This window comes from Rhineura floridana, chromosome 6, assembly GCF_030035675.1.
Source record: "Rhineura floridana isolate rRhiFlo1 chromosome 6, rRhiFlo1.hap2, whole genome shotgun sequence".
Lineage (NCBI taxonomy): Eukaryota > Metazoa > Chordata > Lepidosauria > Squamata > Rhineuridae > Rhineura > Rhineura floridana.
This window is the reverse complement of record NC_084485.1, coordinates 3,796,208-3,823,246: the sequence shown is the minus strand read 5'-3', so window position 1 is coordinate 3,823,246 and position 27,039 is coordinate 3,796,208. Positions and strand designations below refer to the sequence as shown.

At 44.7% G+C, this 27,039-nt stretch overlaps 1 protein-coding gene across 3 annotated transcripts; it reads left to right on the top strand.

The window, feature by feature from the left end:
- Positions 1–50: 50 nt before the first annotated feature.
- Positions 51–26,647, top strand: LOC133386526 (WD repeat-containing protein on Y chromosome-like). 3 transcript variants are annotated; one of them, XM_061630187.1, is made up of 12 exons: positions 51–144; positions 777–847; positions 4,032–4,239; positions 5,895–6,122; positions 7,237–7,368; positions 9,646–9,867; positions 11,500–11,658; positions 16,989–17,157; positions 18,065–18,197; positions 20,663–20,867; positions 25,301–25,399; positions 26,358–26,647. In XM_061630187.1, exons 3-12 carry the CDS (start codon positions 4,105–4,107, stop codon positions 26,574–26,576), a joined length of 1,701 nt encoding a protein of 566 aa, XP_061486171.1. In that variant the 5' UTR covers positions 51–144; positions 777–847; positions 4,032–4,104; the 3' UTR covers positions 26,577–26,647. The 3 variants fall into 3 exon arrangements, with proteins under 3 accessions (XP_061486171.1, XP_061486173.1, XP_061486172.1); XM_061630188.1 differs by lacking the exon at positions 51–144 and adding an exon at positions 523–581; XM_061630189.1 differs by lacking the exon at positions 25,301–25,399.
- Positions 26,648–27,039: the final 392 nt, after the last annotated feature.

Sequence of the window (27,039 nt, the reverse complement as noted above, 5' to 3'; positions counted from 1 at the left end):
TGATTGGCTCCAATCAGCAGGAAAGGATAAGGAAGCATGCTAGAAGACTCTTCTCCGTGGCTAACACCCATCAGCTCCAGCCTGCTTTCATGCTGATTTGTTCGTAGGACATAGGGACCTAGATGGGACCCTGCTCCCCAAAAAGTAAGGGTTCTAAGACACTCCCCCCTCCCCAAGACCCAGGGCAGGAGCTGCTCTGTCCTCCTGGCCTGGATATCGTCACCAACTCTGCTCCTGGATCTTACTTATTGGGGGGGGGTAGCTTCTGATGGAGGTGTGGGGATGGGGAAGGAATGCTCTTTATCAACAGCAAGACATCCAGAACTGCCACTGACCCCAGCAAGGAGTTTCTGCTCTTAACTGCGTCATGATACCGCCTCGTTCTACTACTGGGAGGGCTGCAGTGGGCCGTTCCTGCGCTGCCTTGCGCACCTCCCCTGGCCGACTTTACGCTTCAGTTATTCATTTCTTTTCTACACTGCCTTGGCAGAAGGGAGGTATATAAATGCAATTAAGGAATCATACATCAACACCACGTGTAGGGGCACGACGTCAACTACCCTGTGGTGTCAGGGTTACCGGTAAGCAATAGAAGTGGTTGTGTCACGAAGCTGGCTTTGAGTATTTGCAAACCAGCCCATAGCAAATGAGGATATTTCTGATGCTTATAACAACACAGAGCCCACAGAGAGGCTGTGTGTGTGTAACTTAATCATCCACATCAACAGCTTCCTGTTCTTTCCTTCCCCACCTTTCCATTTGTGTCTTTCCAACAGATTGGCTGCGTCTTGTACCTGAACCATAAGATTTTTGTGGCAGGGTGGAGCAAGAGAGTGACGTGGTATCTGTAAGTAGAAAGCAAATGCTGGTGGTGGACATCTGGGCAGAGTGGGGTGTGTGTGTGTGTTTCAGCCCTTCGCCTTACAATCCACTCCCCACTTCGTGGCCAGGCCTTTGCCAGGCACCTAAAGACTTGGGGCACAGGGCCACAATGCAAGTTCGTATAAAATTAACATATGCTGATTTTATATCGATATATACTAATTTAGGTCCTGGAGCGAATTAAGGCGGTGTATAGCTGGGATTAGGGATGGAAAGATCTGTCTGTTTTGGTCTCTCAGGTTCTCATTTTTCCAATGTTAAATTCAGTTCTCTACATTTCTACAGCGAACTGCGATTTTTTAAAAAATTCTCATAAAAATTCTCCACCATTTTAGTGTGAATTTCTGCAAATAAACACATTTTTGTCAGCAGTTTTGACAAAAAGTACACATTTTTGCAAGCCGTTTCTCATCATTTCATGCCTTTTTGCATGTTATTTTCACTCACATATTCATTTTTATGCACACTTTCCCCTCATAGATGCATTTTTGTAAATGTGGTTTAGTTGGCAAACTGCATCCCAAAATTCAAGTAAGTGCGAATTTCGAAGGACGGCTGTGTTTCAGTTCTCATATTGTTTCAGACAGTGCGAATTTGATCAATTCTGCTTGAAATGTGAACTGAATTGAAATTCTCACCTATCCCTAGCTGAGATCTCACCAGTGCTGTGCTTTGCAGCCCTGTAAGTGAAATGATTACAAAGAATAAACAAATAAAAAATGGAAGAAGAAGAGGCAGGAAATCCAGGGTGTAGCCAGAAGAAAAAGAAATGAAAGATCTGGGACTCAGACCCCCCAACCCCCTGAACAATATCCCTGATTCAAGGTGTTAAAACAGCCTAAATTTTAGCGGAGACTCTCATAGCTCAGTGGTGACATCTGTGGTTTGCATGTAGGAAGTTCCAGGTCCAGTGCTTGGTGTCTCCACTTCTAAGGGCTGGAAAAATACCTCTGTGTGGCTAAGATCCTGGAGAGCTGCTGCTAGACTAAGTAGACAATACTGGATTCGAGAGACCATGAGGTGGCCTCTGTGGATGTCCGGCAGAAGTCATTTGCAGCCTGAAGGAGGAGAGGAAAGAGAAGGGAATCCTAACCCTTACTGTTGCAGTCTAGGTACATAAGAAGGGTAAACTGGGAAGCTCTCTAGCCTAGAGGATCCACATGTTCCGCCGTGAGTTTTTCTCCACTCCTTTTCTGCACCAGTCACATTACACTGTGGGCCAAAGTCACCCGACGGGCAGTTCCATGGATCTCCTGGCTATTTTGAAAGTATAAAAGTAGCTGTGGGAAGTTGAAGCTGGAAGCAAGAGAGCAGAGAGGTTGGGGGCAGGGATGGAGGGGAAAAAGTCAATTAAAGGTGAATCTGCCTAATACACACTTTCTGAAACAATATGCAAACTGAAATACAGCCAGTTTCTGAAATTTGCATTTCAAACTTTTTTGCAATATAGTTCTATAACCAATGTATACAAAAATGCACATGGTAGGGTGAAGGGTGCAACAAATGCACGCATTAGTTGCTTATTTTGCCTTCTTTTTGTGTCTTCTGCTCCAGGTATATGAAGGGGGAGGGCTGCCTGAGGCAGTGACTCAGCACACGCCTCAGTGTCGCGCCAAGTGCTACGCTAAGTGCGCACTTAGCGTCGCACTTGGCGTCGTCTTGTGGTGTCTTGGAGAAAGAGGACAATGGAAGAAATGTTTGTAGTCCTACTGGTTACAGAAGATGGTGGTTAGGTGGGGAGAAGCACAACGGGACAGTACAGAACTTTGTTTGAGACATATTTTATAACTGTTAGATTTATTTTACAATTGTTATTCTCTCTTTTTTTTGTTCTGCTTTTGATGAGCTGTATATTGTTTGAGATTTATTGTTTGGTTTATGTTTTATAATGTGATGTATGATTTTCGTCTATTTTTGTCTAGATATTTTTATACTTGTTATATTTTGTTTTTAAGATATTTATTTATTTATTTATTTATTTATTTTATTTATTTTAGCCGAAGCTCTCTGGGCGGTTTACAGTAAATAAAAACATTAAAACAAATATAATTTAAAACAGATCTTATAAAAACAATTTAAAACACAATTTAAAAGATACGTATATTGCTAGCAATTTATTGTTCAGTTATGTTTATTTAAAATGTGATATATTCGTTTTGTTTTACTATCAACTGTATCAAATGTAACAGTATATTGCTTTTATGTTGTAAACCACCCAGAGAGCTTCAACTATGGGGCGGTATAAAAGCATAATAAATAAATAAAATAATATGCAAAAATGCATTTTATTAAGGAAAATTGCTTTGGAAAAAATATGCATATTAGGCAGAGTTGCATAGAAAAATGTGTATATTAGGAGAAAGTTGCATCAAAATGCTGATGAATTTTCGTGAGGACTTAAGTCCCCCCCCAACTGATGTGGAGAACTGAATTTAAGAATAGAAACCACCATTTGCCAACTTGGCACCCTGCAGATGTTTTGGACTACAATTTTCGTGAGCACACTGTGTTGGCAGGGGCGAAGGGGAGCTGTAGTCCAAAATATCTGCAGGGTGCCAGGTTGCTGAAGGTTGTTCCAAACCTTTATCCATCCTTTATTTGGGGGGGGCAAAGTAGATGCAACATGGGGAATCCATGACTGAATGTCTGCCTGCCTGCCTGCCTCTCTCTCTCTCTCTCTCACACACACACACACACACACACACAAACAGACACAGCAGTTGCGGGGAAGGAGGGGGTAGGGCAAGGGTGTTAATTCTCTGATGAACCCCCCCCCTCTCCAAAGAGAGAAGAAAAGACAGGTGCAAGTATGTTTTCTTCTCTGTAGGAACAGGTCCACACCATGTACCTAGAGCACATCCAGGGCACATTTGAAGGACAGGACTTTCTCCCAAGGAATCATGGGAATTGTAGTCAAGGGTGCTGGGAATTTGCAGCTCTGTGAAGGGAAAACTACAGTTCCCAGAATTCTTTGGGGAAAGCCATGTGCTTTCAATGTATAGCTTGGATAGGCTGGGAAAATGGCATGCAAGGAAAGGCAAATGGTTCTTACTGTTTGCTCCTGTGATAACAGTTAGCCACTTAGGCATGTGGGGCTGATTTAAGATCGTAACAACCAGATCTTAACAACCAGATCTTTCCTTCACCAGAGACACTAAAGAACAGCAGAAAGTGATTGAGTGCAAGCATTGGAAGTCCTACCACTCTGCTGACATTTTGTGCATGGACAATCACAACAGTAAGCTCTTGGTGACAGCGTCTTGCAACGGAGACATCGTCCTTTGGAATGTCAACTCTGGGCAGGCGTTCTGCCGGTTCAATGCATCTGAGAGCCCCCTGGGGCTTGCTCCTAAAAGGGTACGCTTGAAGTTGCTCGCCACAAGGGATCTCTTTTGTAGTTGCCATTTCCCCTGGGGCTAGCCCTTCCACTCCTCCAGAAAGCAGTTGCCCTTCTGTCTAGCACTGCCTGTGCTGTGCAGTTAGGTAGAATAGTAGTTTTCTGTGTTGACTGACTGCTTGTATTTTCAACAAATGCCAGTTGAAACATAAAAATTACTCTGTCAGCTACCCTTTCTATATCAGACCTCTTTTCCTCTGGTCTCCATTCTTGCTCCTCAGCTCCCTCACCTCTGTCCAGCACTCGGTTCACCTCTTCTATTTCTCTGATCTCACAATCTTGCCTCCTTCAGTCTCTACACTGGCTTCCTGTCAGATTTAGGATCCCACACAGGCTCCTGGCCCTTCAAGGCCCTCCATGGCCTTCTCTTCCCCTGTTCTCTCTCTGCATTTATAAGCAACTCTGTCCCTGACGTCCATTCTTCCAACTCCACCCCCCCACCATCTGGTCTCTTGTTCCCGAAATGTATTAATTATTGTTTTATTTTTATTCATTAAATTATATCTTGCCAAAATAACTCCTCCCTTTCTTCCTTGCTGCCCCCTGTGCCCCTCTCTGTTTTCACCTTTTTTATTTTACTTCTGCTTCCTCCAAATCCCTCCTCAAGCTCACCTTTTCCTGGCAGCCTTTGGCATCCGTAATCCCTTAATTCCCATACCTTACTCTGTCTAAACCTTAAGGGTGTGCATTGACCACAAGATTCAGTTTGGACCCTGACTGGGTACTTTGGGAATCAGCCTGCATCAATCCAGAGTGCTTCATAGGTTGGCTGATTTGCCTGGAGGGTCAGCAAAACTCCGCTTTGCCCCTCCCATCTCTATTGGGAAGCAGACAAACAAAAACAGCTATAGTTTCTTCCCCTTTTGACAGAAGTAGATTAACTTTGCAGGCATAGTAGACCCTCCTGAGTGGATGAAGCCTACCAAATTACAAGCAAATAGGCTTTTAAAAAAATACGCTGGGCATCTTTCAAATTGATTTGAGGGGAAGAACTATTCACTTTCTGGGTCAGACAGCTTAACCTGTCAGATACAGCAGAGCCCTCCCTCTGTCCTCTTCCATTCCCCTTTTGTGCTCCCTTCCCTCATCACCCCACCCTGGCATTTTCCTTCCATGGTAAATTTAGAAGCATTTAGTGTTGCTTTTGGCAGACGCTTGTCTAGAGCTTTTTTTAAAAAAAATCAGTATTGCTGAGGTGCTCCAGTTTGACTCATACTGCCTTGTGCATGTCCTGCTTCACCTCTGAGAAGTCCCAGATCCCTCTGAGGCACCTGGCTTGGACATTTGGCACTTTGGCATTTGTTTGAATTAAGTACAAGTAACTGCAATTAACACTTCCTCTGTTCTCCCCCCAGTTTCCATTTCTTTCCCTTCCTCTGTTGTCTCTTTAGGGCCGGGCTCTTCTACTCTTCTACTTCAACAAAGAATCCTGTACAGGGATGGTGCTATATAATGAGGCCTGATATATTACCTCTCATGAACTCTAATATACTTTGGATCAATGAATGAGCATGTTCAGCCCCAAAATGAACGTACACTAGTTTGGGGTAAGGGGGCTGGGGTGAGTGATGGTTTGGCTTCTGCCAAAGTAAAAATGGCTTTCCTTTTTAACCAGGAGTTCTCTGTGGGTGAGGGTCCCATCCTGCACAGTGGTCCAAAGAAGACAGGCTGCTCCCATCGTCAGACTTTAAAGAAGTGCTGGGCATGCTCAAGAACAGCTGCCCCCTTAAGGCCTGCCCTCCCTTCCCGACCCAGCAGTGCAAACAACCCTCCAGCCATGTTTTCTGTGCACCACAGGCGTCCAGCATCTGCTGTTTCCGGAAGCCGCATCATGTGGCCCCAGGTATGGCTTGGGGAAGATCCTTGGGACTGAGGCCAAAAGGGAGTGGAAGCCCCTCCTGTGCATTCTGCAGTTGACCATTTCTGAAATGCACAGACTTGGAGAGGCCAATTCATGTGCCTGAAGAGCATATGGTGCGCTGCTTATTTCCTGTCGAGTTTTATCGTTTTCACCAGCCCATTGCAGGCAGGTTTGTGGTGCAGCAAAGTACTAGAGTTTCAGGACCGGGATAGCCTGACCACTGTTGTCCATGCTCTGGCAACTTCCAGGCTGCATTACTGTAATGCGCTCTATGGGGGGCTGCCCTTGAGGCTGGTCCAGAAGCTGCAGCTGGTGCAAAATGCGGCAGCAAAACTGCTCCCTGGGGCAGGGTATCACCAACATGAAAGACTATCTTATTCCTTCTATACCCAGTTGATCACTGCGCTCTGCAGGTGAGGGCCTCCTGCAGATACCAGGAGATCCGTTCCGCACCACATAGGAAATGAACCTTTGGTGTGGCGGCACCTACTCTGTGGAATTCCCTCCCCTTAGATATTAGGCAGACGATGTCTCTGTTATCTTTTCGGCACCTATTGAAGACCTTCCTCTTTCAACAAGCCTTTTAAGTAGAGACCTATATTGCTTTTTAAGATGTTCTTAAACCTTTTTTAAAAATGGCTTTAATCTTAGAAGATGTTTTGAATGCTTTTTTTTAAAGCAATGTTTTTAAAGATGTTTTGTTTTAGTGTGTTTTAAGATTTGCTTTTATTATTTTTAAAGTGTTTTTAGTGCTTTTGTTTGCTGCCCTGGGCTCCTGCTGGGAGGAAGGGCGGGATATAAATCAAATAATAAATAAATAAATAAAATGAATAAAAATGGGCAAGATTTCTCAGAAGGACTACTGGGTCGGGCTGCTGCTTGTTGGGTCAACTGAGGGCAGCGTGACCTACTAGTCACTGCATCCACTGTTGGAGGCACTATGCTTCCAAATACCAGTTGCTGGAAATCACAGGAGGGAAAAGTGCTCTTGTGCTTAAACCCTGCTTGTGGGCTTCCCCCAGGCATCTGGCTGACCACTGTGAGAACCGGATGCTGGACTAGATGGGCCACTGGCATGTTTCTTGTGACTTTGCAGGCAGCCTGGAGCCCTGAAGAAAGTAACAAGAGCGGTAACATTCTCCTCTCCCACCACAGTGCTGCTGAGATTAGGAAAGATGTCCCAACCTGGCAAGAGGAAGTCAGCGCCTCCCAGGTTGCCATAGAGAAGGTTAGTGATCCTGGTTTCTCTGCAACGGGCACAGTAGCTCAGACTTAGAGTTAGGACTAGAGGACCCTTGCACAAATCAGACTCTTGGTGGAATGAGGCTACAATTGCAAAATTGCTTTCCATTTCTTTTTTGAAAAATAGCTGAAAACATTGAAAAAGAATGGATGCTATGTGCAAGGCAATGACGTGACATTGCAACCAATCATTAAAGCATTTTATATATAATGAAGAAGGAGCCAAGCGGGCGGGGAGGTTATCAAGATTCCAAAGAAACATAGCTACCCCCACCATATTGATTTATTTTGTTCAACCTATTTTTATCCTACCCTTTAACAAAATTATTTTTCCAGGTGACTTACAAATTTAAAAGAAACCAAGCGCCACAAAGTTCCAAAGTAAAATCTATAAAATCTATAAATTCCATAAAACCACTACCATCTAGGTGGTTGAAAGAAAATGGACCAATAAAATGCAAATAGGGCTCCTGTTGTCCAATCCAGAATTCCTGCTCCCCTCTGTAGCCTCTGTAGATTTAGGGGGCACATGGAGGGCTGGCGGGGATTGCCAAAAATTGCCTCTCTTACTTCCAGAAAGAATCCATTAGCAGAGGGTGGACACTGCTGGATTCTACTCCTTGTGTCCTCAAGCTTCAAATTGTTAAATGAAAATCTAACCTATTCTCTACATTTCTTAAAAGAGATTGTTTTACATCAAAGAAGAAAATCCATTTATATAGAAATCCCCATCTACAATCTCTGGTAGCCTTTGCCAACCTGGACTGCTTCTCCTCCTGTCAGCTGCAGACAGCAAGCCCAATGGCCAGGGGTGATGGGAATTGCAGACCAGAGCATCTGGGGGCACCAGGTTGGGGAAGACGGGCAAAACAACCAACTGGCAAAACATCTGAAGGCTTGAACTAAGGTTTGGCATTGGAGAACAAACAACATAAATTTTCAAGATCTACACCTGCTTAATATTAGTGGGGAAAAGGTTACAAAGACTTTTATATCTAAATCCTTCTAATGCTTAGTTAATTCACTCATAAATATTTCCTTGTTTAATCTGCTTCTCAGATTCAACACTGCAAGCCTCTTCTGCATTTTTTTCTTCTTCAGCCATCTCACTTTATTCTAACAGCATTCATTTCTGCTGGGCACTTCTTTGGTCAAAGAAATCCATTTTGCAATCACCATGGAATCTATTACAGTAGGGCCATGCTTTGTGGCTCTCCACTTTGCAGCGTTCCACCGATACAGCAGTTGTCAATTGCAGAAAGGCCCTGCTCCTATGGCGCTTGTTCAGGTTTTACGGCATTTTTTGGGCATCGGGCGCTATTTTTGTCAATGTTAGTCAATGCGTTCCGCTTTGTGGCGGATTTTGCTTTGCGGTGGCGGTCCGGAACAGAACCTGCCGTATGAGCGGGGCCCTGCAGTACATTCTCAGCCCTTTAGAAAAATAGTATCATAGTCCGTCACTTTGCCCAGTTATCCACTATGTCATGCGTGTGTGGACCTTTGGCCCTCCAGACATTGCTGAATTATAACTCTTGTCACCTCTGGCCATTGGCTGTACTTGCTGGGGCTGATGGGAGTTGTAGTTCAAGCAACGTCTGGAGGGCCAAAGCTTCTCCATGCCTGCACTAAATGCTTCTTCTTACTCTGAATCAGAGCTTGGAAAAGTTACTTTTTTGAACTACAACTCCCATCAGCCCCAGCCAGCATGGCTCTGAATGCATTTATAATTGGGTTTTGCTCATTAAAGTTTGAGACTCAAGAACAAAGCAGGAAAGCTTTGTTTGAACAATGACGACAGAAGTACAGTTGTCAAATTGGAAACAATTGGAAATGTTGCATGATGGTGATGCAGTGTGGGTGGTCGTCACATGGGAAAGTTGCTCTTCATGTTGATTACTCCTTCTATTGACTCCAAAAGTGGTGTGAAAATTCTACCTGGTGCAGGGTGCAATCCACACATAATGGTTCTCGCTCATTGTAGCCACTGTGTGGCGCTGTATTACCATGCAGAAGTTTTATAGTGGCTTCCGTGGGGTATTGGCCAAGGAAATGGGCTTGCTCCTGAGAGCAGGTACCTAGCCCAGAGGAAGCCAACAGGGTGTTCTCCAAATGGTCTGGACTACAACTCCCATCAGCCACACCCAGCATGGCCAGTGGCCAGGGTTGGTGGGAGTTGTAGTCCACACCATCTGGAAGGCACACATTGGCTACCCATTCTAAAAAGTCTCTTGGGGTGTTGCCCCAATTGCCTTGGCCTTTCTAGGTCCTCTTTCTGAATGCTCGTGAGAGAGAGCCTAACACAGCCATTTTGCTGACCAGCTGTTCGGATGGGTATATCTATGCTTGGGCAGTCGGCACCAATGGTGGGATGATGGGCAAATTTCAAGGAGCCCATGGGAATGCCCGGGACACAGTGGTTAGTGCCATGTCCACAGATGACAAGAACCTGGTCCTCTTTACCGGAGATTCCTTGGGCTACATTAAGGTCAGTATTCCCATTTCTCTTTTGATTAGTTACCAGGAAGTTGTGGTTTGCTGAAGCCCTCAATGCATGAATAGGAGGGTACGGTTGCCAGCCCTTGCTTTTCCTGGTGCTGGCTTGGCTGACCCCTAAGGCTGACTGAATAGACCTGGAATGGATAACCAATATCCTTTTGAAACCTTACCCTTCCATTTTGGGGCTGGAGATAGACTGTTATTGATTAATTCCATGAGGACTAGTCTGTCTGTCATCCTCTTTCCCTTTCCTCCCCCCCCCAAAAAAGACCACTGAAAAGAAGTGTGGTACTTAGGGTTAGGGACAGAAGAATCTGTCAGTTTGGGTCCTCTCACTTTCTCATTTTTCCAATCTTAAATTCAGTTCTCCACATTTGTGAATTTTTAAAAAAAATCTTTATAAATATTGTTCCACATTTCAATGCAAGTTTCTCCTAATAAACACATTTTTGTGCAGTGTTGACTAATGTACACATTTTTGCAAGCATTTTTTCTAATATAGTGCATTTATGTATGTTTTGAATAATATATTCATTTTTATGCACACACTCTCCTAATATGTGCCTTTTTGTAAACATTGGTTGAAGAACTGTATTGCAAAATTCAGGTAAGTGCAAATTTCAGTTCTCAAGTTTCAGAAAATGTGAATTTGATAGATTTGCCTTTAAATGCAAATTGAATTGAATTTCTCCTCCATCCCTACTGAAGACTCAGACAGATCACTAACAAGACTTTTAGGCTCCCCATTGTGGCATCTGGCTGGCCACCGTGAAAACCTCTCTCTGTTCTAGGGGTGGGTGGATCTGTGAGTGAACAAAGGCCCACTGTAGACCTCTGAATGTTAATGGGATTGTTTTACTGTGCATTTTAATCATTGTGTATTTTAATAATGTTGTGTAATTGTAATTTTCTAAACCATTTAGGAGCTTTATTTAGCGGCATGTAAAATATGTTTTAACTTTTAAATAACTGCTGAAAACCTTTCTGTTCTGCCAAGCTTATGCAGGCAGTTAAGATTTGTTTTTATTGTATTTTTAATGTTTTTATTGCATGGTGTTTTTTGTTTTTAACTTGCTGTAAACTGCTTTGATGTTTTTAACGAAATAGTGGTATACAAATATATTTATAAAAATAAATTTGTCCTAGACACCTAACCCCCCCACTACCACTTTATTGAGCATTTATCTTGCACAAAGCTTACATAGAGAGTATTTATGTATTTATTTAATTCCATTTATATCCCACCCTTCCTACTGAAGGGGCCCAGGGTGGCAAACACATCAATGACAAAACAATAATTTATTTCTGTTATATCCTGTCTTTATTGAGCATTTGTTCTGATCTGATTGCGAGTTGTTTACATGCCTTCGTTCGTGCATTCTGCACTTTTCAATGAATCTTCCCATCATTTTCCAAACTGCAAAACGTCCTGTTTCTTCTTTAATTTGGACTGGTTGTGCTTGGGTGACAGAGCCCTAGTAATCCACTTTAGTTGTGCAAACCTAAAGTTCTGGCACGTGCTTGAATCCCTTGGGAAAATGCTGACAGTCTGGAGGCAACCCGAATGTGGAAGGATCCCAAGGCAGATTCCTCCAGCCACTGTTCCACCTGCTTTCTCTAGATCTGGGACATCATGCATTACTGCACACCAGCAGAGGAAGAAGATCCCGAACCAGAAATGAGTGACGAGTTGCCTCCTGAGCCGAATGCTTTTCGGGGCTTAATTCCTGACTACTGTAGATTTCCTTCAAAAGTCCAGAGCTCTGAAGAAACCAAGCAGGTAGGAAGCCTGACTTGGCATCCCTTTTCCAGAGAGGTACCAAACTATATCATCTATGGAAGATGAGAGAGCCAGTGTGGCCTAGTGGTTAGAGTGTTGGACTATGACCTGGGAGACCAGGGCTTGAATCGCCATGTAGCCATGAAGCTCACTGGGTGACCTTGGGCCAGTCACTGCCACTCAGCCTCAGAGGAAAGCAATGGTAAATTACTGCTGAATACTGCTTACCATGAAAACCCTATTCAGAGGGGCGCCATAAGTCAGAGTCGACTTGAAGGCAGTCCATTTCCATTTCCAATGCATATAGTGTGCTGGTATCTTGGCACATGTGGGTAAACCATTCGTGTGGCATCTTGGCAGCCGCTTGGGACTAATAATAGTTGGCACTTGTTCACATTGATGTCTGAATTTGTGGTGGAGAAACCCCTTGGGACAACCTTCTGGGGGGAGTGGTGGGCAGAGATGAAGCATGTACCAGTAGTGTGTGTGACCAGAGGCAAAAAATGGGCAGGGCAATAGATGCAACTCTCACTTTCTGCAAAAACAAGACCAGGAGCAGACTGCGGTAGATATCATGAACTAGTAATATCAAAAATCAGAGTTAAGCTAAAGAAGAACAACTTTTTTATTTTTTTTATTTTAAAATATTTCTATCCCTCCCTTCTACCCTGTAATAGGGCACTCAGGGTGGCTTACAAAAATAAAATCAAACACGTACATAATAAAATTGTAAACAGTAAAATCACAAAAACATTAAAATAAATTAAAATACATAAAATACAATTAAAATACATAAAACATAAAATGCAATTATATATATATGTATGTATAAAGCAATTATAATGCCAAAATACAATCTAAATAACATCCCAGAAGAATATAAAGATCAAATGAGGAACAGTTTGTGGCTTTAAACTTAGTTGACAGAGAACCAGAAGACCTATGGAGTGAAATCAGAGACATTATAAGGGAACAATGCAAAAAGAGAGTACCTCTAATTAAAAAGAGAGAAAGACCTCAATGGATGACTGAAGAAACTCTTAAAATGGTTAAAGAGAGAAAGAAAGCAGCTTCTTTGACACCCTCAAACCTCTCACCACATTAAGGTGTGCATCCTAGAGGAGGCTTGTCACTTGTTGTTGTTATGTGCCTCCAAGTCGACTACGACTTATGGCGACCCTGTGAATCGGTGACCTCCAAGAGCATCTGTCATGAACCACCCTGTTCAGATCTTGTAAGTTCAGGTCTGTGGCTTCCTTGATGGAATCAATCCATCTCTTCTTTGGCCTTCCTCTTTCTCTACTCCCTGCTGTTTTTTCCAGCATTATTGTCTTTTCTAGTGAATCATGACTTCTCATTACGTGTCCAAAGTATGATAACCTCAGTTTCATCATTTTAGCTTCTAGTGATGGGTCTGATTTAATTTGTTCTAACACCCAATTATTTGTCTTTTTCACAGTCCATGGTATGCGCAAAGTTCTTCTCTAACACCACATTTCAAATGCGTTGATTTTTCTCTTATTAGCTTTTTTCACTGTCCAACTTTCACATCCATACATAGAGATCGGAAATACCATGGTCTGAATGATCCTGACTTTGGTGTTCAGTGATACATCTTTACATTTGAGGACCTTTTCTAGTTCTCTCACAGCTGCCCTCCCCAGTCCTAGCCTTCTTCTGATTTCTTGACTATTGTCTCCATTTTGGTTAATGATTGTGCCAAGATATTGATAATCCTTGACAAGTTCAATGTCCTCGTTATCAACTTTAAAGTTACATAAATCTTCTGTTGTCATTACTTTAGTCTTTTTGACGTTCAGCTGTAGTCCTGCTTTTGTTCTTTCTTCGTTAACTTTCATCAGCATTCGTTTCAAATCATTACTAGTTTCTGCTAGTAGTATGGTATCGTCTGCATATCTTAAATTATTGATATTTCTCCCTCCAATTTTCACACCTCCTTCTTCTTGGTCCAAGCCTGCTTTCCGTATGATATGTTCTGCGTACAGATTAAATAAATAGGGTGATAAAATACACCCCTGTCTTACACTCTTTCCGATAGGGAACCAATAGGTTTCTCCATATTCTGTCCTTACAGTAGACTCTTGTCCAGAGTATAGGTTGCGCATCAGGACAATCAGATGCTGTGGCACCCCCATTTCTTTTAAAGCATTCCATAGTTTTTCATGATCTACACAGTCAAAGGCTTTGCTGTAATCTATAAAGCACAGGGTGATTTTCTTCTGAAATTCCTTGCTCCGTTCCATTATCCAATGTATGTTTGCAATATGATCTCTGGTACCTCTTCCCTTTCTAAATCCAGCTTGGACGTCTGGTATTTCTCGCTCCATATATGGCAAGAGCCTTTGTTGTGGAATCTTGAACATTACTTTACTTGCATGGGATATTAAAGCAATAGTTCGATAATTACTGCATTCCCTGGGATCCCTTTTCTTTGGAATTGGGATGTATTTGGAATGCTTCCAGTCTGTGGGCCATTGTTTAGTTTTCCATATTTCTTGACAGATTTTAGTCAAAATTTGGACTGATTCAGTCTCAGTAGCTTGTAGCAACTCTATTGGTATGCCATCTATGCCTGGTGATTTGTTTCTTCCAAGTATTTTAAGAGCAGCTTTCACCTCACATTCTAAAATTCCTGGTTCTTCATATGGTTCCTCCATGAATGAATCTGTCATCCTGGCATCTCTTTTACAGAGTTCTTCAGTGTATTGCTTCCTTTTATTTCATCTTGGTCATTCAATGTGTTCCCCTGTTGATTATTCAACATCCCTACTCTTCATTTAAATTTCCCTTTCATTTCTCTAATCTTTTGGAATAGGGCTCTTGTTCTACCCTTTTTGGTGTCCTCTTCTATTTCTATACAGTAACTATTGTAATAGTTCTCTTTGTCCCTATGTACTAGTCGCTGTATTGTTACATTTAGGGTTCTGACTGTATTTCTATCTCCTTTTGCTTTTGCTTTCCTTCTCTCTTTAACCATTTGAAGAGTGTCTTCAGTCATCCATTGGGGTCTTTCTCTCTTTTTAACTAGAGGTATTGTCTTTTTACATTCTTCTCTGATAACGTCTCTGACTTCATTCCATAGTTCTTCTGGTTCTCTGTCAACTAAGTTTAAAGCCTCAAACCTGTTCCTTATTTGGTCTTTATATGCTTCTGGATGTTATTTAAATTGTATTTTGGCATTATGATTGCTTTGTTGGTCTTCTTTAGTTTTACTCTGATTTTCGATACGACCAGTTCATGATCTGTACCACAGTCTGCTCCTGGTCTTATATTTGCAGAAAGTATGGAACCTTCTACCAATTATATAATCAATTTGATTCCTATATTGACCATTTGGTGATGTCCACATGTATAGTCGTCTTTTCGGTTGTTCAAAAAATGTGCCCTTCTCCTGAAAGGCTTCAAAGGGTCCTTCCTCTGCTCCCAGAAGCACCACACCCCTTACAATCCCTCTAAAATGGAACTGTTCTCTGTGAGTTCTCTGAACTAACATTTGCAGGAAGGGATTCTGAGGAACTAAGACAAATAGTGGTAACGAGAGAGGAAGTTCTAAGGTTAATGGACAATATAAAAACTGACAAATCACCGGGCCCGGATGGCATCCACCCGAGAGTTCTCAAAGAACTCAACGGTGAAATTGCTGATCTGCTAACTAAAATATGTAACTTGTCCCTCGGGTCCTCCTCCGTGCCTGAGGACTGGAAAGTGGCAAATGTAACACCAATCTTCAAAAAGGGATCCAGAGGGGATCCCGGAAATTACAGGCCGGTTAGCTTAACTTCTGTCCCTGGAAAACTGGTAGAAAGTATTATTAAAGCTAGATTAACTAAGCACATAGAAGAACAAGCCTTGCTGAAGCAGAGCCAGCATGGCTTCTGCAAGGGAAAGTCCTGTCTCAGTAACCTATTAGAATTCTTTGAGAGTGTCAACAAGCATATAGATAGAGGTGATCCAGTGGACATAGTGTACTTAGACTTTCAAAAAGCGTTTGACAAGGTACCTCACCAAAGGCTTCTGAGGAAGCTTAGCAGTCATGGAATAAGAGGAGAGGTCCTCTTGTGGATAAGGAATTGGTTAAGAAGCAGAAAGCAGAGAGTAGGAATAAACGGACAGTTCTCCCAATGGAGGGCTGTAGAAAGTGGAGTCCCTCAAGGATCGGTATTGGGACCTGTACTTTTCAACTTGTTCATTAATGACCTAGAATTAGGAGTGAGCAGTGAAGTGGCCAAGTTTGCTGACGACACTAAATTGTTCAGGGTTGTTAAAACAAAAAGGGATTGCGAAGAGCTCCACAAAGACCTCTCCAAACTGAGTGAATGGGCGGAAAAATGGCAAATGCAATTCAATATAAACAAGTGTAAAATTATGCATATTGGAGCAAAAAATCTTAATTTCACATATACGCTCATGGGGTCTGAACTGGTGGTGACCGACCAGGAGAGAGACCTCGGGGTTGTAGTGGACAGCACGATGAAAATGTCGACCCAGTGTGCGGCAGCTGTGAAAAAGGCAAATTCCATGCTAGCGATAATTAGGAAAGGTATTGAAAATAAAACAGCCGATATCATAATGCCATTGTATAAATCTATGGTGCGGCCGCATTTGGAATACTGTGTACAGTTCTGGTCGCCTCATCTCAAAAAGGATATTATAGAGTGGAAAAGGTTCAGAAGAGGGCAACCAGAATGATCAAGGGGATGGAGCGACTCCCTTACGAGGAAAGGTTGTAGCATTTGGGGCTTTTTAGTTTAGAGAAAAGGCGGGTCAGAGGAGACATGATAGAAGTGTATAAAATTATGCATGGCATTGAGAAAGTGGATAGAGAAAAGTTCTTCTCCCTCTCTCATAATACTAGAACTCGTGGACATTCAAAGAAGCTGAATGTTGGAAGATTCAGGACAGACAAAAGGAAGTACTTCTTTACTCAGCGCATAGTTAAACTATGGAATTTGCTCCCACAAGATGCAGTAATGGCCACCAGCTTGGATGGCTTTAAAAGAAGATTAGACAAATTCATGGAGGACAGGGCTATCAATGGCTACTAGCCGTGATGGCTGTGCTGTGCCACCCTAGTCAGAGGCAGCATGCTTCTGAAAACCAGTTGCCGGAAGCCTCAGGAGGGGAGAGTGTTCTTGCACTCGGGTCCTGCTTGCGGGCTTCCCCCAGGCACCTGGTCGGCCACTGTGAGAACAGGATGCTGGACTAGATGGGCCACTGGCCTGATCCAGCAGGCTCTTCTTATGTTCTTATGAGTGACAGGGTGCCCCTTCCAACATCCAGCAGCATTGATGGCTTTGTCTTTGTGGCAGGAATATCACGGCTGGGTGACCTCTTTGATTCCTCCCGACTGCCTGAACTCTTGGAAGGGGCACCTGAGGAATGTGGTCAGCATCAAATACATAGAAAGATTCAGAGCAATTCTCACTTCCAGCCATGATGGTGCAATCAAGCTCTGGTTGCTGTCGGGCAGGCACATTGGTAAGGCCTTTTCTTTTGAATCTCTAGTTGTTGGTAAACAAAGAAGAGGATGGTCTTGGGGATAGGTAGTCAGGATGACAAACACTCCTTAGCTTCGCATTGGGTGGTGGAGGGAAAATAGCATGCTTAGATCTCCAAACCTTTTGCCACGTTGACATGCCCATGGAGCCGGGGTGGGGAGCCTCTTCTAGCCCGAATGCTACATTTCATAGAATCATAGACTCATAGAGTTGGAAGGGGCCTTGTAGGCCATCGAGTCCAACCCCCTGCTCGCAGCAGGAAATCCACAGCTAGAGCATCTCCCGCAGATAGCTGTCCAGCCTCTGCTTGAAGACATCCAGCGAAGGGGATCCCACCACCTCCCTAGGCAGTCGGTTCCATTGGCGAACTGCCCTTACTGTCAAGAAGTTCCTTCTAATGTCCAATCTGAATCTACGCTCCTGCAACTTAAAACCATTAGACCGAGTCTAATGGTTTTAAGTTTCCTTCTAGGGGGCCACGTGCCAGTCGTGGGTGAGGCCAGAGCAAAAAGTGGGCACAGCAATTAATATGGGTTTTACCTTTGTATGGTAAGCTAGTTTTTATCCACATGCCGCTCTCTGTCTTCCATCCGGGCAACCAAGTGGCGTTATCAGAGTTCCAAGACACACCCAGCCAAGCAGAAGCAGTTGGGTTGCCAAGCAGGCCCTATGAGGGGTAGTGTAGGGAGAGTTCCATGGGCCATGTAGAGGGGGGGCCTGGAACGCCCAGTGTTCTGCTTTGGCTTGTGGTAGCAATTTGGCTAAAGTGGGGCTGCTGATGTTATTAAGAAGCTGCAGTACAGAGAGGTTTTGGCTGGCAACAGCAAAGCAGCAGGCCCCCTGCCCCTCCACCTCTCACCCACATCTGCTCCTGGCTTTCCTCACAGGGACATTTGGGCAGTCAGTGTGGAAGCTGGGAATACAGCACCTGACAGCAGCGGAGGTGCCAGAGGACATCCGCCGTGTGGGCTCCCTGCATACCCTGAGGGTCCTGAATGAAGGCCGGAGACCCCACTGGGAGTGAGTAAACGGAAGAGGCTCACAAGCATCTTTCAGATCTGTCCCCCTGTGATCTGGAGGCATTCAATGGAGGCAGGATCAAGCCCTTGCAGTTCTGGAAATGTGTGGGGCAGGACCCCTGGGCGGGCTTTGGTGCAGGTGAGTAATGATGATCTCACCACAGAATGCACGTTTGTGGCCCTGCAACCCAGGGCTAGCTGTTGTCCTTCTGTCTCTCCCCATAACGGTTACTAGGAGAAACAAGGGCTGGGGCATGCTCCCTGCCCCCTTGCAAGGAACAGCCCATAATGTGGATCAGGAGTAGGGAAGTGCATGATGGAGTGAACATAAAAAAAAAAAGCCTGGCTCCTGGATCAGGGCAAAGGGGTCCATCTAGTCCAGGATCCTGCTTTGCATAGTGGCCCGTTAGATGTCTCTGGGAAGCCCGTAAGCAGGACATGAAGGCCTTCCCCAGTTCGTGATCGCCAGCGGCTGGTACTCCGAGGCACACTCTTTCCCTTTGAAAGACATCTAGGTCATTGGCCAACCCATCTTGCGGTGGTGGACAAGGGCTGTATCTCAGCAGCAGCATAATTTTGCATTCAGAAGGTAGTCGGCATCTCCACAGAGAGAATCCCGTACAGAGCCACTGCCCGTCAGCGTGAGCAGTGCTGAGCTTGCTTATTTATTAATTATTTGATTTATATCCCTCCCTTCCTCCCAGCAGGAGCTTGATGTGCCAGTGGTCTGACTTGGTATAGGGCATCTTCCTAGGCTTCTATATTCCAGTGGCCTTTATAAATGAATGTCCGCTGGGTGAAAAAGTACCTCCATTATGCTTCCCGTGTGGTGTCACGTCACGCATTCGCCGAACTAAGCAGAGAAGCCGAAGACAGGCACAGCCCAGAGCTGCTGTTTCCGTGGCAGCCCCAGGTCCAGCATAGCAACCATCTCTGGCCCCGTTTCCCAATGGATATTTGCTGATGCTAGTGATGGAAAGATCTGTCAAATCTGGTTCTCTCAGTTTCTAATTTTTCCAGTCGTGAATTGAGTTCTCCACATTTCTGCAGCAATTTGCAGATTTTTTTTAAAAAAAATCCTTGTGAAAATCCTCCAGTATTTTAGTGCGTATTTCTCCTAATAAACACTTTTTGTAGCTGTTTTAACTAATGTACACATTTTTGCAAGCCATCCCTAGTCATATAATGTAATTTAGCATGTTATTTTTACTCATGTATTCATTTATTTCCCCTTACATATGCATTTTTGTAAACATTGGTTTGTGAACTGCATTGCAGAATTTGAAGTAAGTGTGACTGTCAAAGTATGGTTGCTTTTCGATTCTCATATTGTTTTGGAAAGTGCGAATACAACAGATTCCACATGAAATGCGAACTGAATTGAAATTCTCACCCACCCCCTAGCTGGTGCCCAACCTTGCGCATGTAGAAGCAGATTGCTTGCTGCTCTTCGCATATTAGGAATGTTTGTTTACCATGTTTAATCAGTCCTCCAATTATCTTTTCCCAAATCTCCAAGGGAGATGCCAGGAAAAGGTTGCTTGTGTGCATGTGCGTGTGTTGCGTGCAACACCCATACAAATCCTTAATTGCAACCAGAGCTTGGAAAAGTCACTTTTTTGAACTTCAGCTCCCATCAGCCCAGTCCAGTGGCCATGCTGGCTGAGGCTGATGGGAGTTGTAGTTCAAAAAAGTAACTTATCCAAGCTCTGCTTGAAGCTGCCATAGCTTTTGCCACAAAGAAATCTGGAAATTGTGGTTGGCTATGTTAAGCCAGAGGGAGGCAATGGGGAACCCCCTCTGAATACTGCTTACCATGAACACCCTATTCGTAGGGTCGCCATAAGTCAGAATCGACTTGAAGGCAGTCCATGTCCATTTTTCATGTTAAGCCAATTTCACATGTAACATGCATTTCAGCCTCTCTCTCAACTGTCTGTCTCTCCTGGATACACAGTTACATACAGCTTAAAGATGCTTGCATCAGGTGTTTCCTGAGCCTTCTGCAAGGCATGTGCAGAGCCTGGAAAAGTTACTTTTTTGAACTACAACTCCCATCAGCCCAATCCAGTGGCCATGCTGGCTGGGGCTGATGGGAGTTGTAGTTTTAAAAAAGTAACTTTTCCAAGCTCTGGGCATGTGCTGTTCCACTGAGGAGAATAGGAAACTGCCTTTATACCAAGTCAAACCTTCGGTTCATCTAGCTCAGTACTGTCTACTTTCGCAGTGGCTTTCTTGGGTTTCAGGCAGGGACTTTTCCCAGCCTTACTTCGATTGAGCCTGGGAGCTTCTGCGTGCATCGGTGGGATGCTGTGCCACTGAGCTGCGGCCCTCCTTGTAACCCAGGTGTAGTTTTGGCATTGAGAGTTCCTAACCTGCCCCCTCACGCCCGTCCCTTGGCTACAATTCTGCTTATGTGTCCCTGGGCTGCCCTTCATCCATCCCTTCGCCTCCTCTCGCCTCCAGGAGCACCCGTAACATCGTCGAGACGCTGAGCCAGCAGAAGAGGCAGCAGTGCTTGCTGATGGATTTCCTGCACGTGAAGTCATCCCTCGCAGGCGGTGCTGCCAGCAAGATGCACGAGATGATCCAGAAAGAAACGCGGATCGCCCAATACACGGATGACCAAATTGAGGCCTCTTTTCAGAAGTGGGAAGAATCGGGAAAGCAGGTGAAGATCTCTTGAGTCTCTGTTGCGGGTAGCCGGGTGAGATTATCTCTTATCTAAAAGATAATTGGAGCAGCTAACAAAACTTCAAAATATCAATCAATGCAATCTCATTTAAAGCAACAAAAGAGAGCCAGTCAATCATAAAATGGTAGAGTTGGAAGGGGCCTACAAGGCCATCCAGCCCATCCCCCTGCTCAATGCAGGAATCCAAATCAAAGCATTCCCGACAGATGGCTGTCCAGCTCCCTCTCGAAGGCCTCCAGTGTTGGACAGCCCACTACCTAGGTCATTGGTTCCATCGTCGTATGGCTCTAACAGTTAGGAAGTCTTTCCTTATGCAGCACTGCAGTTGAATCTTGCATGTAATGGAGCTGGGGGGAGGGCTGCTTCCATTCATAAAGTGATTAGTGTGGCATTCCAGTTATTTGTTTGCTCACACTTCCTGTTGCTTGCATACTGCACGTGTCCACTAGGGTTGGGATCTGCATGCTGGCCCCAATCTGCTAGCACTCCGTCAAACTGGAATGCAGTTCCTGACTTGTCATTTATTTCCACTGCCTTCAATCCTCATCCTGTTCAAAACGTCAGGGTTTTACAGGGTTAATACTGTTGCACATCTCCCCAATCTCTGAGCGGTGAGATTTCAGGGGTCCCTGCGCTCCTCCAGGGTTTGGTTTCTTTTAGGAAGAAGGTCAGTGGAGACTGCGGTGTCTTTATGAAATATGTTTTATTTATTTACACACATTCCAACCTGAGCTTAGGATGGAGGGGTTCAAGGCATCAGCAGTCCAATATCCAGTTTTCCATCAGTGTTACAGGAGGCACCCCAAATGCCATGGTGCAGAGAGCCAGTCTCTCTGCCTGCCTCGAATTCCCAGCAATTCGTGGACACAACTAAAAACACAAGCCTCTCCTAGCAGCTGGGGGGGGGGGAGAGGGCTCTCCTGAAGAGTTTCAATGACAAAAGGGTCTTCCTGGGCCATTCACCAGTTGCTGGGCAACTGATAGGCCCATTAGCAACCTGGCCACGCTATTAGCTTAACAAAAGAAATTCATCTGGCCAGCAGAGCCAGCCCCAAGGCACAGGATTCCAATTCAGAGACTGGAAGGGGACTCACAGGGTTCATCTATTCCAGCCCCAAACTCACAATAATACCGTAGAGATGGACAGGGAAGCATAGAGCAGTTCTCATGAGACGCTCTACAGTTCCTCCATTTATCTCTAGTCTATTAACCCTTTAAATGCCTACTGCCTCCAATCCTTACTGGGCTGACCTTCTGCCAGCTCCAGCGGCCAGGGAGCAAGCCTCAGACAGCTTGCTCTCTCTCTCTCTCTCTCTCTCTCTCTCTCTCTTCTTTAAAAAAAGGTTCAAAAGTGGGCTGGAGAGAAGAGAGAGGCCATTCAGAGAGGACCCAGCATGAGCTTGCTGACCCTCTCCACAGACTCCATAGATGAGAGCAAGGAAAGCAGGGTTGTCCGCGGAGGGGGATCCGCCTCTCCAGCCCAGGCTGTAGCCTCTTTAGCCCTTTCTGGTGCCACGGAAGTGCCCAGGGGTACGGCTTGGGAGACCATGTGCTGCTGCAGGAGAGCCAGTGCTAAGAGGGGAACAGGAGGAAAAGGAAAGCCGGGGGTCCCAACCCTCCATTCTCCCTGAGGCCCTTCTCGTTCATGCAATGGCACGAAAACTTAAAAAAATTGGCGGATTTTCCGTGGGAACTGCAGGAGTCGGTACGCAATGAGAGTGACCATGTGGACTCTTGAAAAAATCGGTATCAAGTCTGATTTTTTTTAAAAAAATCTGTCCCCATTCCTAGTGTCCACACAACAAATGACGGTTCTACATGCAAATGATCCACATGTAGAATCCAGCTGGATGGCTGGACGGACTTCCATGTAGGAATTCCATCTTCCACAGAGCAGCCCTACTAAAAGTAGTGATGGAAAGATCTGTCAGTTTTGGATCTCTTGTGTCTCATTTTTCCAATCTTGAATTCAGTTCTGCAGCAATTTGGTTTTTTAAAAAAATCCTCATGGAAGTTCTTCAGCATTTTAGTGTGACTTTCTCTTACTAAACACAATTTTGTATCCAATTTTGACTAATGTACACAGTTTTGCAAGCAATTTCTTCTAATATAATGATTTTATATGTTATTTTCACTAACATATTCATTTTTACGCATATTTTCCCTAATATATGCATTTTGTAAACCTTGTTTGGTTGCATCACAAAATTTGGATAAGTGTGAATTTCAAAGGATGGCTGTGTTTCAGTTAAAATGTAAGAACATGAGAACATAAGAAAAGCTTGCTGGATCAGGCCAGTGGCCCATCATCCAACATCCTGTTCTCACAGTGGCCAAGCAGGTGCCCTAATAGGAAACCCACAAGCAAGCTCAGCAGCAATGCTCCCCTCCTGTGAATATCAGAAGCAAACGTCCTGCAACAGGGGAGGCAGGACATAGTCATCACGACTAGAAGCCATTGGAAACCTTATCCTCCATGAATTTGTCCAATCAACTTTTAAAGACGTTCAGGTTGTTGGCCATCACTGTCTCCCATAATTTAACTATGCGCTATGATTCTCATATTGTTTTGGAAAGTGCGAATTTGAGAAATTCAGCTTTAAATGTGAACCGAATAGACTTTCTACCAGGGCTGTGGAGTCGGTACGCCAAACCTTCGACTCCGACTCCTCTAACTTTCTACTGTCCGACCGACTCCTTCATAAATGGCAAATGTGTATTAACTAGTAATAACAAATTTACTGTAGTAAAATGGTAGCACAAGGCATTTCATCACCACCACGTGAATCATCAGGCTAGATTGACAGAACGTAAAATATATTTATTTGATTAAAATTTCTGAACATGAAAACTTTCCTAAATTCCTAAGAAAGTTTTTATTTTGAAGCTGGAGTCGGAGTCAGTACATTTCTACCACCTCCGACTCCACCCAGAATTGCTTCCGACTCTGACTCCACAGCCCTGCTTTCTACCCCATCCCTTTTGAGCTGGGCTGGTGCTTCTTGGGTGACCCTGAGGGCTTCCACGTGAAGCAGGCCTCTGTTACTCACTTTTTATGGGGGATACACATGACAGCATCATCTAATCCTTGCCCCCCTGTATTGTCCTTGTGGTTCTTCCATCTTTTCTCAGACTGCAGAAAGTCTGACTTTTTTTCTAGAGGAATGGCTGAGTAGTGAACCCTTTACTGCTGCTTTTCCATTTTTTTTCAAAGGGAGGAGCTTTGATATTGGCAGTGACGTATTAGGAAAATGCATCTCCCACTGCTCAGCGCGCACATGCGTCATAACCTTTGTGATAAGCACCATTTCATGACCCCACTTTTTACATGGATCTTTTAATTAGTGCTAAAACTGTTCCCCGATCGTAATTTTTTGTTTTGCAAAAATGAAAGAGGCATAGTGCTATAAAGCCATAATGCTATATAGTTTTAAATCTTTTTTTAATAACCTTTCCGATCAGTGCCATTGACTGTATTGGTGGTGAAAATCAATGGAGTGGGGAAAAGATCAACCTATAATGGTAGCATTATGGTGTCATATCCATTGATGTGGATGTACACCTAGAAAAAGCACAAGATTCCCAGTGGTATGGAAAGTCAGTTGCAAGGCAAGAGCACTGATTGGGCAGTGCTAGAAGCCATCTGTCTGGAAGCCGCCACAGTTTCCTTGAAATAAAGCTATCTCCTCGGTCTGTTTGAATGGAAGGAAAGATGGAACTGGGCAAGCCTTCCTTGAGAGAGTGTTTCTGAGTCTCTCAGTTCTGTGACAAAAAATGCCTTTCCCCATCATGTACACCCACTACCCCTCTGGCAGCTTGGGAAATGCAGAGCAGCGTTTTGGAAGGTTCACATGGGAATAGCGAAAACATCTGTTTGTGTAGTTGTTGCTTCAATGTAAACTGCACTTCATAGAGTAACGCAATACTGGTTGGCGGGGCAGAGGTGCTTATCGGACCTCCCACTACCAGCATTGCTGTGATATACTGGCAGTGAGGTCAGCACACTGTCCTGGTAAGCTGCGGTGATGCTGGAGAGGGGAGGTCAGGTAAGTTCCCCAGTGAGCGCCGACTGCTGCTAGAGTGATGTAAGCGAAAGGCAGGTGCTTCCAATCTAAATTCAACTTGTGGTTGGGAAGATGAGGAAGAGGCCAAGGGGGTAACAAGGGGGTGAAAGCGGCTGTGCCTGAGGCTTTGGGGGGGCAGAGTGGGGTTTGAGAAGGGATTCAAAAGAAAGATTCCAGGTATCACACAGGTGTTCTGGGGAGCTGTGGCAGGCATGAGGGGCAGGAGAGAGAGTGAGGAAGGAAGGAGTCGCATAGGGCATAAGGGGACATTAAGATAGCTCAGGGGACGAAAGGTAGAGCCAGGGTAGTGAGCGGTCTCTCTGGCTTAAATCCCTCTGAGTGCAGAAGAGCGACATCCTGGGCCATGCCTACAAGCAGAAGGGACAGCGCTCCATGTTGAAGCTGCTCCCGGAAGTAAAGGCCTGTGTGGCCAACAAGGACCAGGTAAGTGAGCGGTGAGAGCTGCGGAAGAAGACGGAAAGGGTGGCTTCCTTCTGGCAGCAGCAGTTTACTCCTGTCACAACCTCAGGAGTAACTACAACTCCCATCAGCCTCAGCCAGCATGGCCACTGGACTGGGCTGAAGGGAGTTGTAGTTCAAACAAGTAACTTTTCCAAGCTCTGGGAGTAAATAGCTTTGCTTCTGCACCATGGCTGGCCTGCAAGGCGAAGAACTTTATGGTGGATAACTGAAATTTAGTTCTGAACCGCAAGAAATTAATGTTGTATAACTATGCAAAACCAAGAGGTCGGCTTACCCAAACAGAGCGGAAACTCCACCTTCTTAATATCCTGAAGGAACTTCTCCCGGGCATGTTTTCTATATGTGACTTAGTCCGGGTAGAATATCTCTATTTTACAGAGCTTGGAAAAGTTACTTTTTTGAACTACAACTCCCATCAGCCCAATCCAGTGGCCATGCTGGCTGGGGCTGATGGGAGTTGTAGTTCAAAAAAGTGACTTTTCCAAGCTCTGCTATTTTAACGGTTCCAATGCCAGGGCCTTGATCACTTTTAGGGACTGGGTCCTGGCTAACGCCCTACTAGCACGGCGTGATGCCCTTTATGAGCATGACATACTTGTCACAAGAGTCTTTGAGAACACAGCACCCCCTAGGGAGCTGATTACCGTCCCCCGAATCTGAGCAGGCAGTGGTATGCTGGAGAAAACGCAGAGGCTAATGAAACAAATCGAACCCGGCCCGTGTAAAAAAATTCCTTCCCCACATAATGAGTGGAAGAATACCGCTCACAAGAAGATTCAGGATGGCACGGATGTAATTAAAAGGTATTCGCCCAGCAACGAGGCAACTAAATGTAAAAAAAACCACATCCAGGCGGTTAGAGATCCGCGCGGAATGCTTTGGCCTCCTGAGTGAGGCTTCGTTTGTGTGCTTCTTGCAGCCCCGGATCTACCATTGCATCCAGTACACAGATCTCCACCCGATGATCCACCCTCATGTCCCCGACATCCTGGCAGAGTCCCAGCAGATGCAGGCAGTGGCAGAGCAGCGGACGGCCAAGAAGAAGTTCCGGCGGTGGTCGGCCCTCACGGGCTTTGTCGTGAAGCCCACCCTGAGGAGCTACATGTTGCGCAAGCAGGGTCTGTATGCCAAGGACTGAGCTGGCAGGGAGAGCAAGTCCTTCAGGCAAGAGGCAGAGGTTATCTAATCAAAAGGGGCCTGCTGCGGGAGACTGAGAGCAATTTGAAAGCCGCTCAGTCTTTCCTGCCCCTGGGTCTGATTTCCATGTTCCAGCCACTGTGTCTGATGCTGGAAAATAAATATAATGTTGAAAAAGTATGGCTGGGATTTGTTTGTCCAGGTCCTAGGGGGGAGTGGGAAGCTTTTCACAATGGAGGGCTCTAGAGCATGTGCCAGATGTGCTCCTCCTCGATCACAAGGGGCACTGCCCACTTCTGAGAGCATGTCTCAGAACATACGTTATACTTCCCTACAGAGGCACATTGCAGGTGAAGATCCATAGTGATGGGTGAGACTTTTTTTGGGAGAGAAACGCTTGTCTCTCATTAACAATCCTATAGTTGATACTGTAAAAGTTACTTTAAAAGTTACTTTATGTAAGG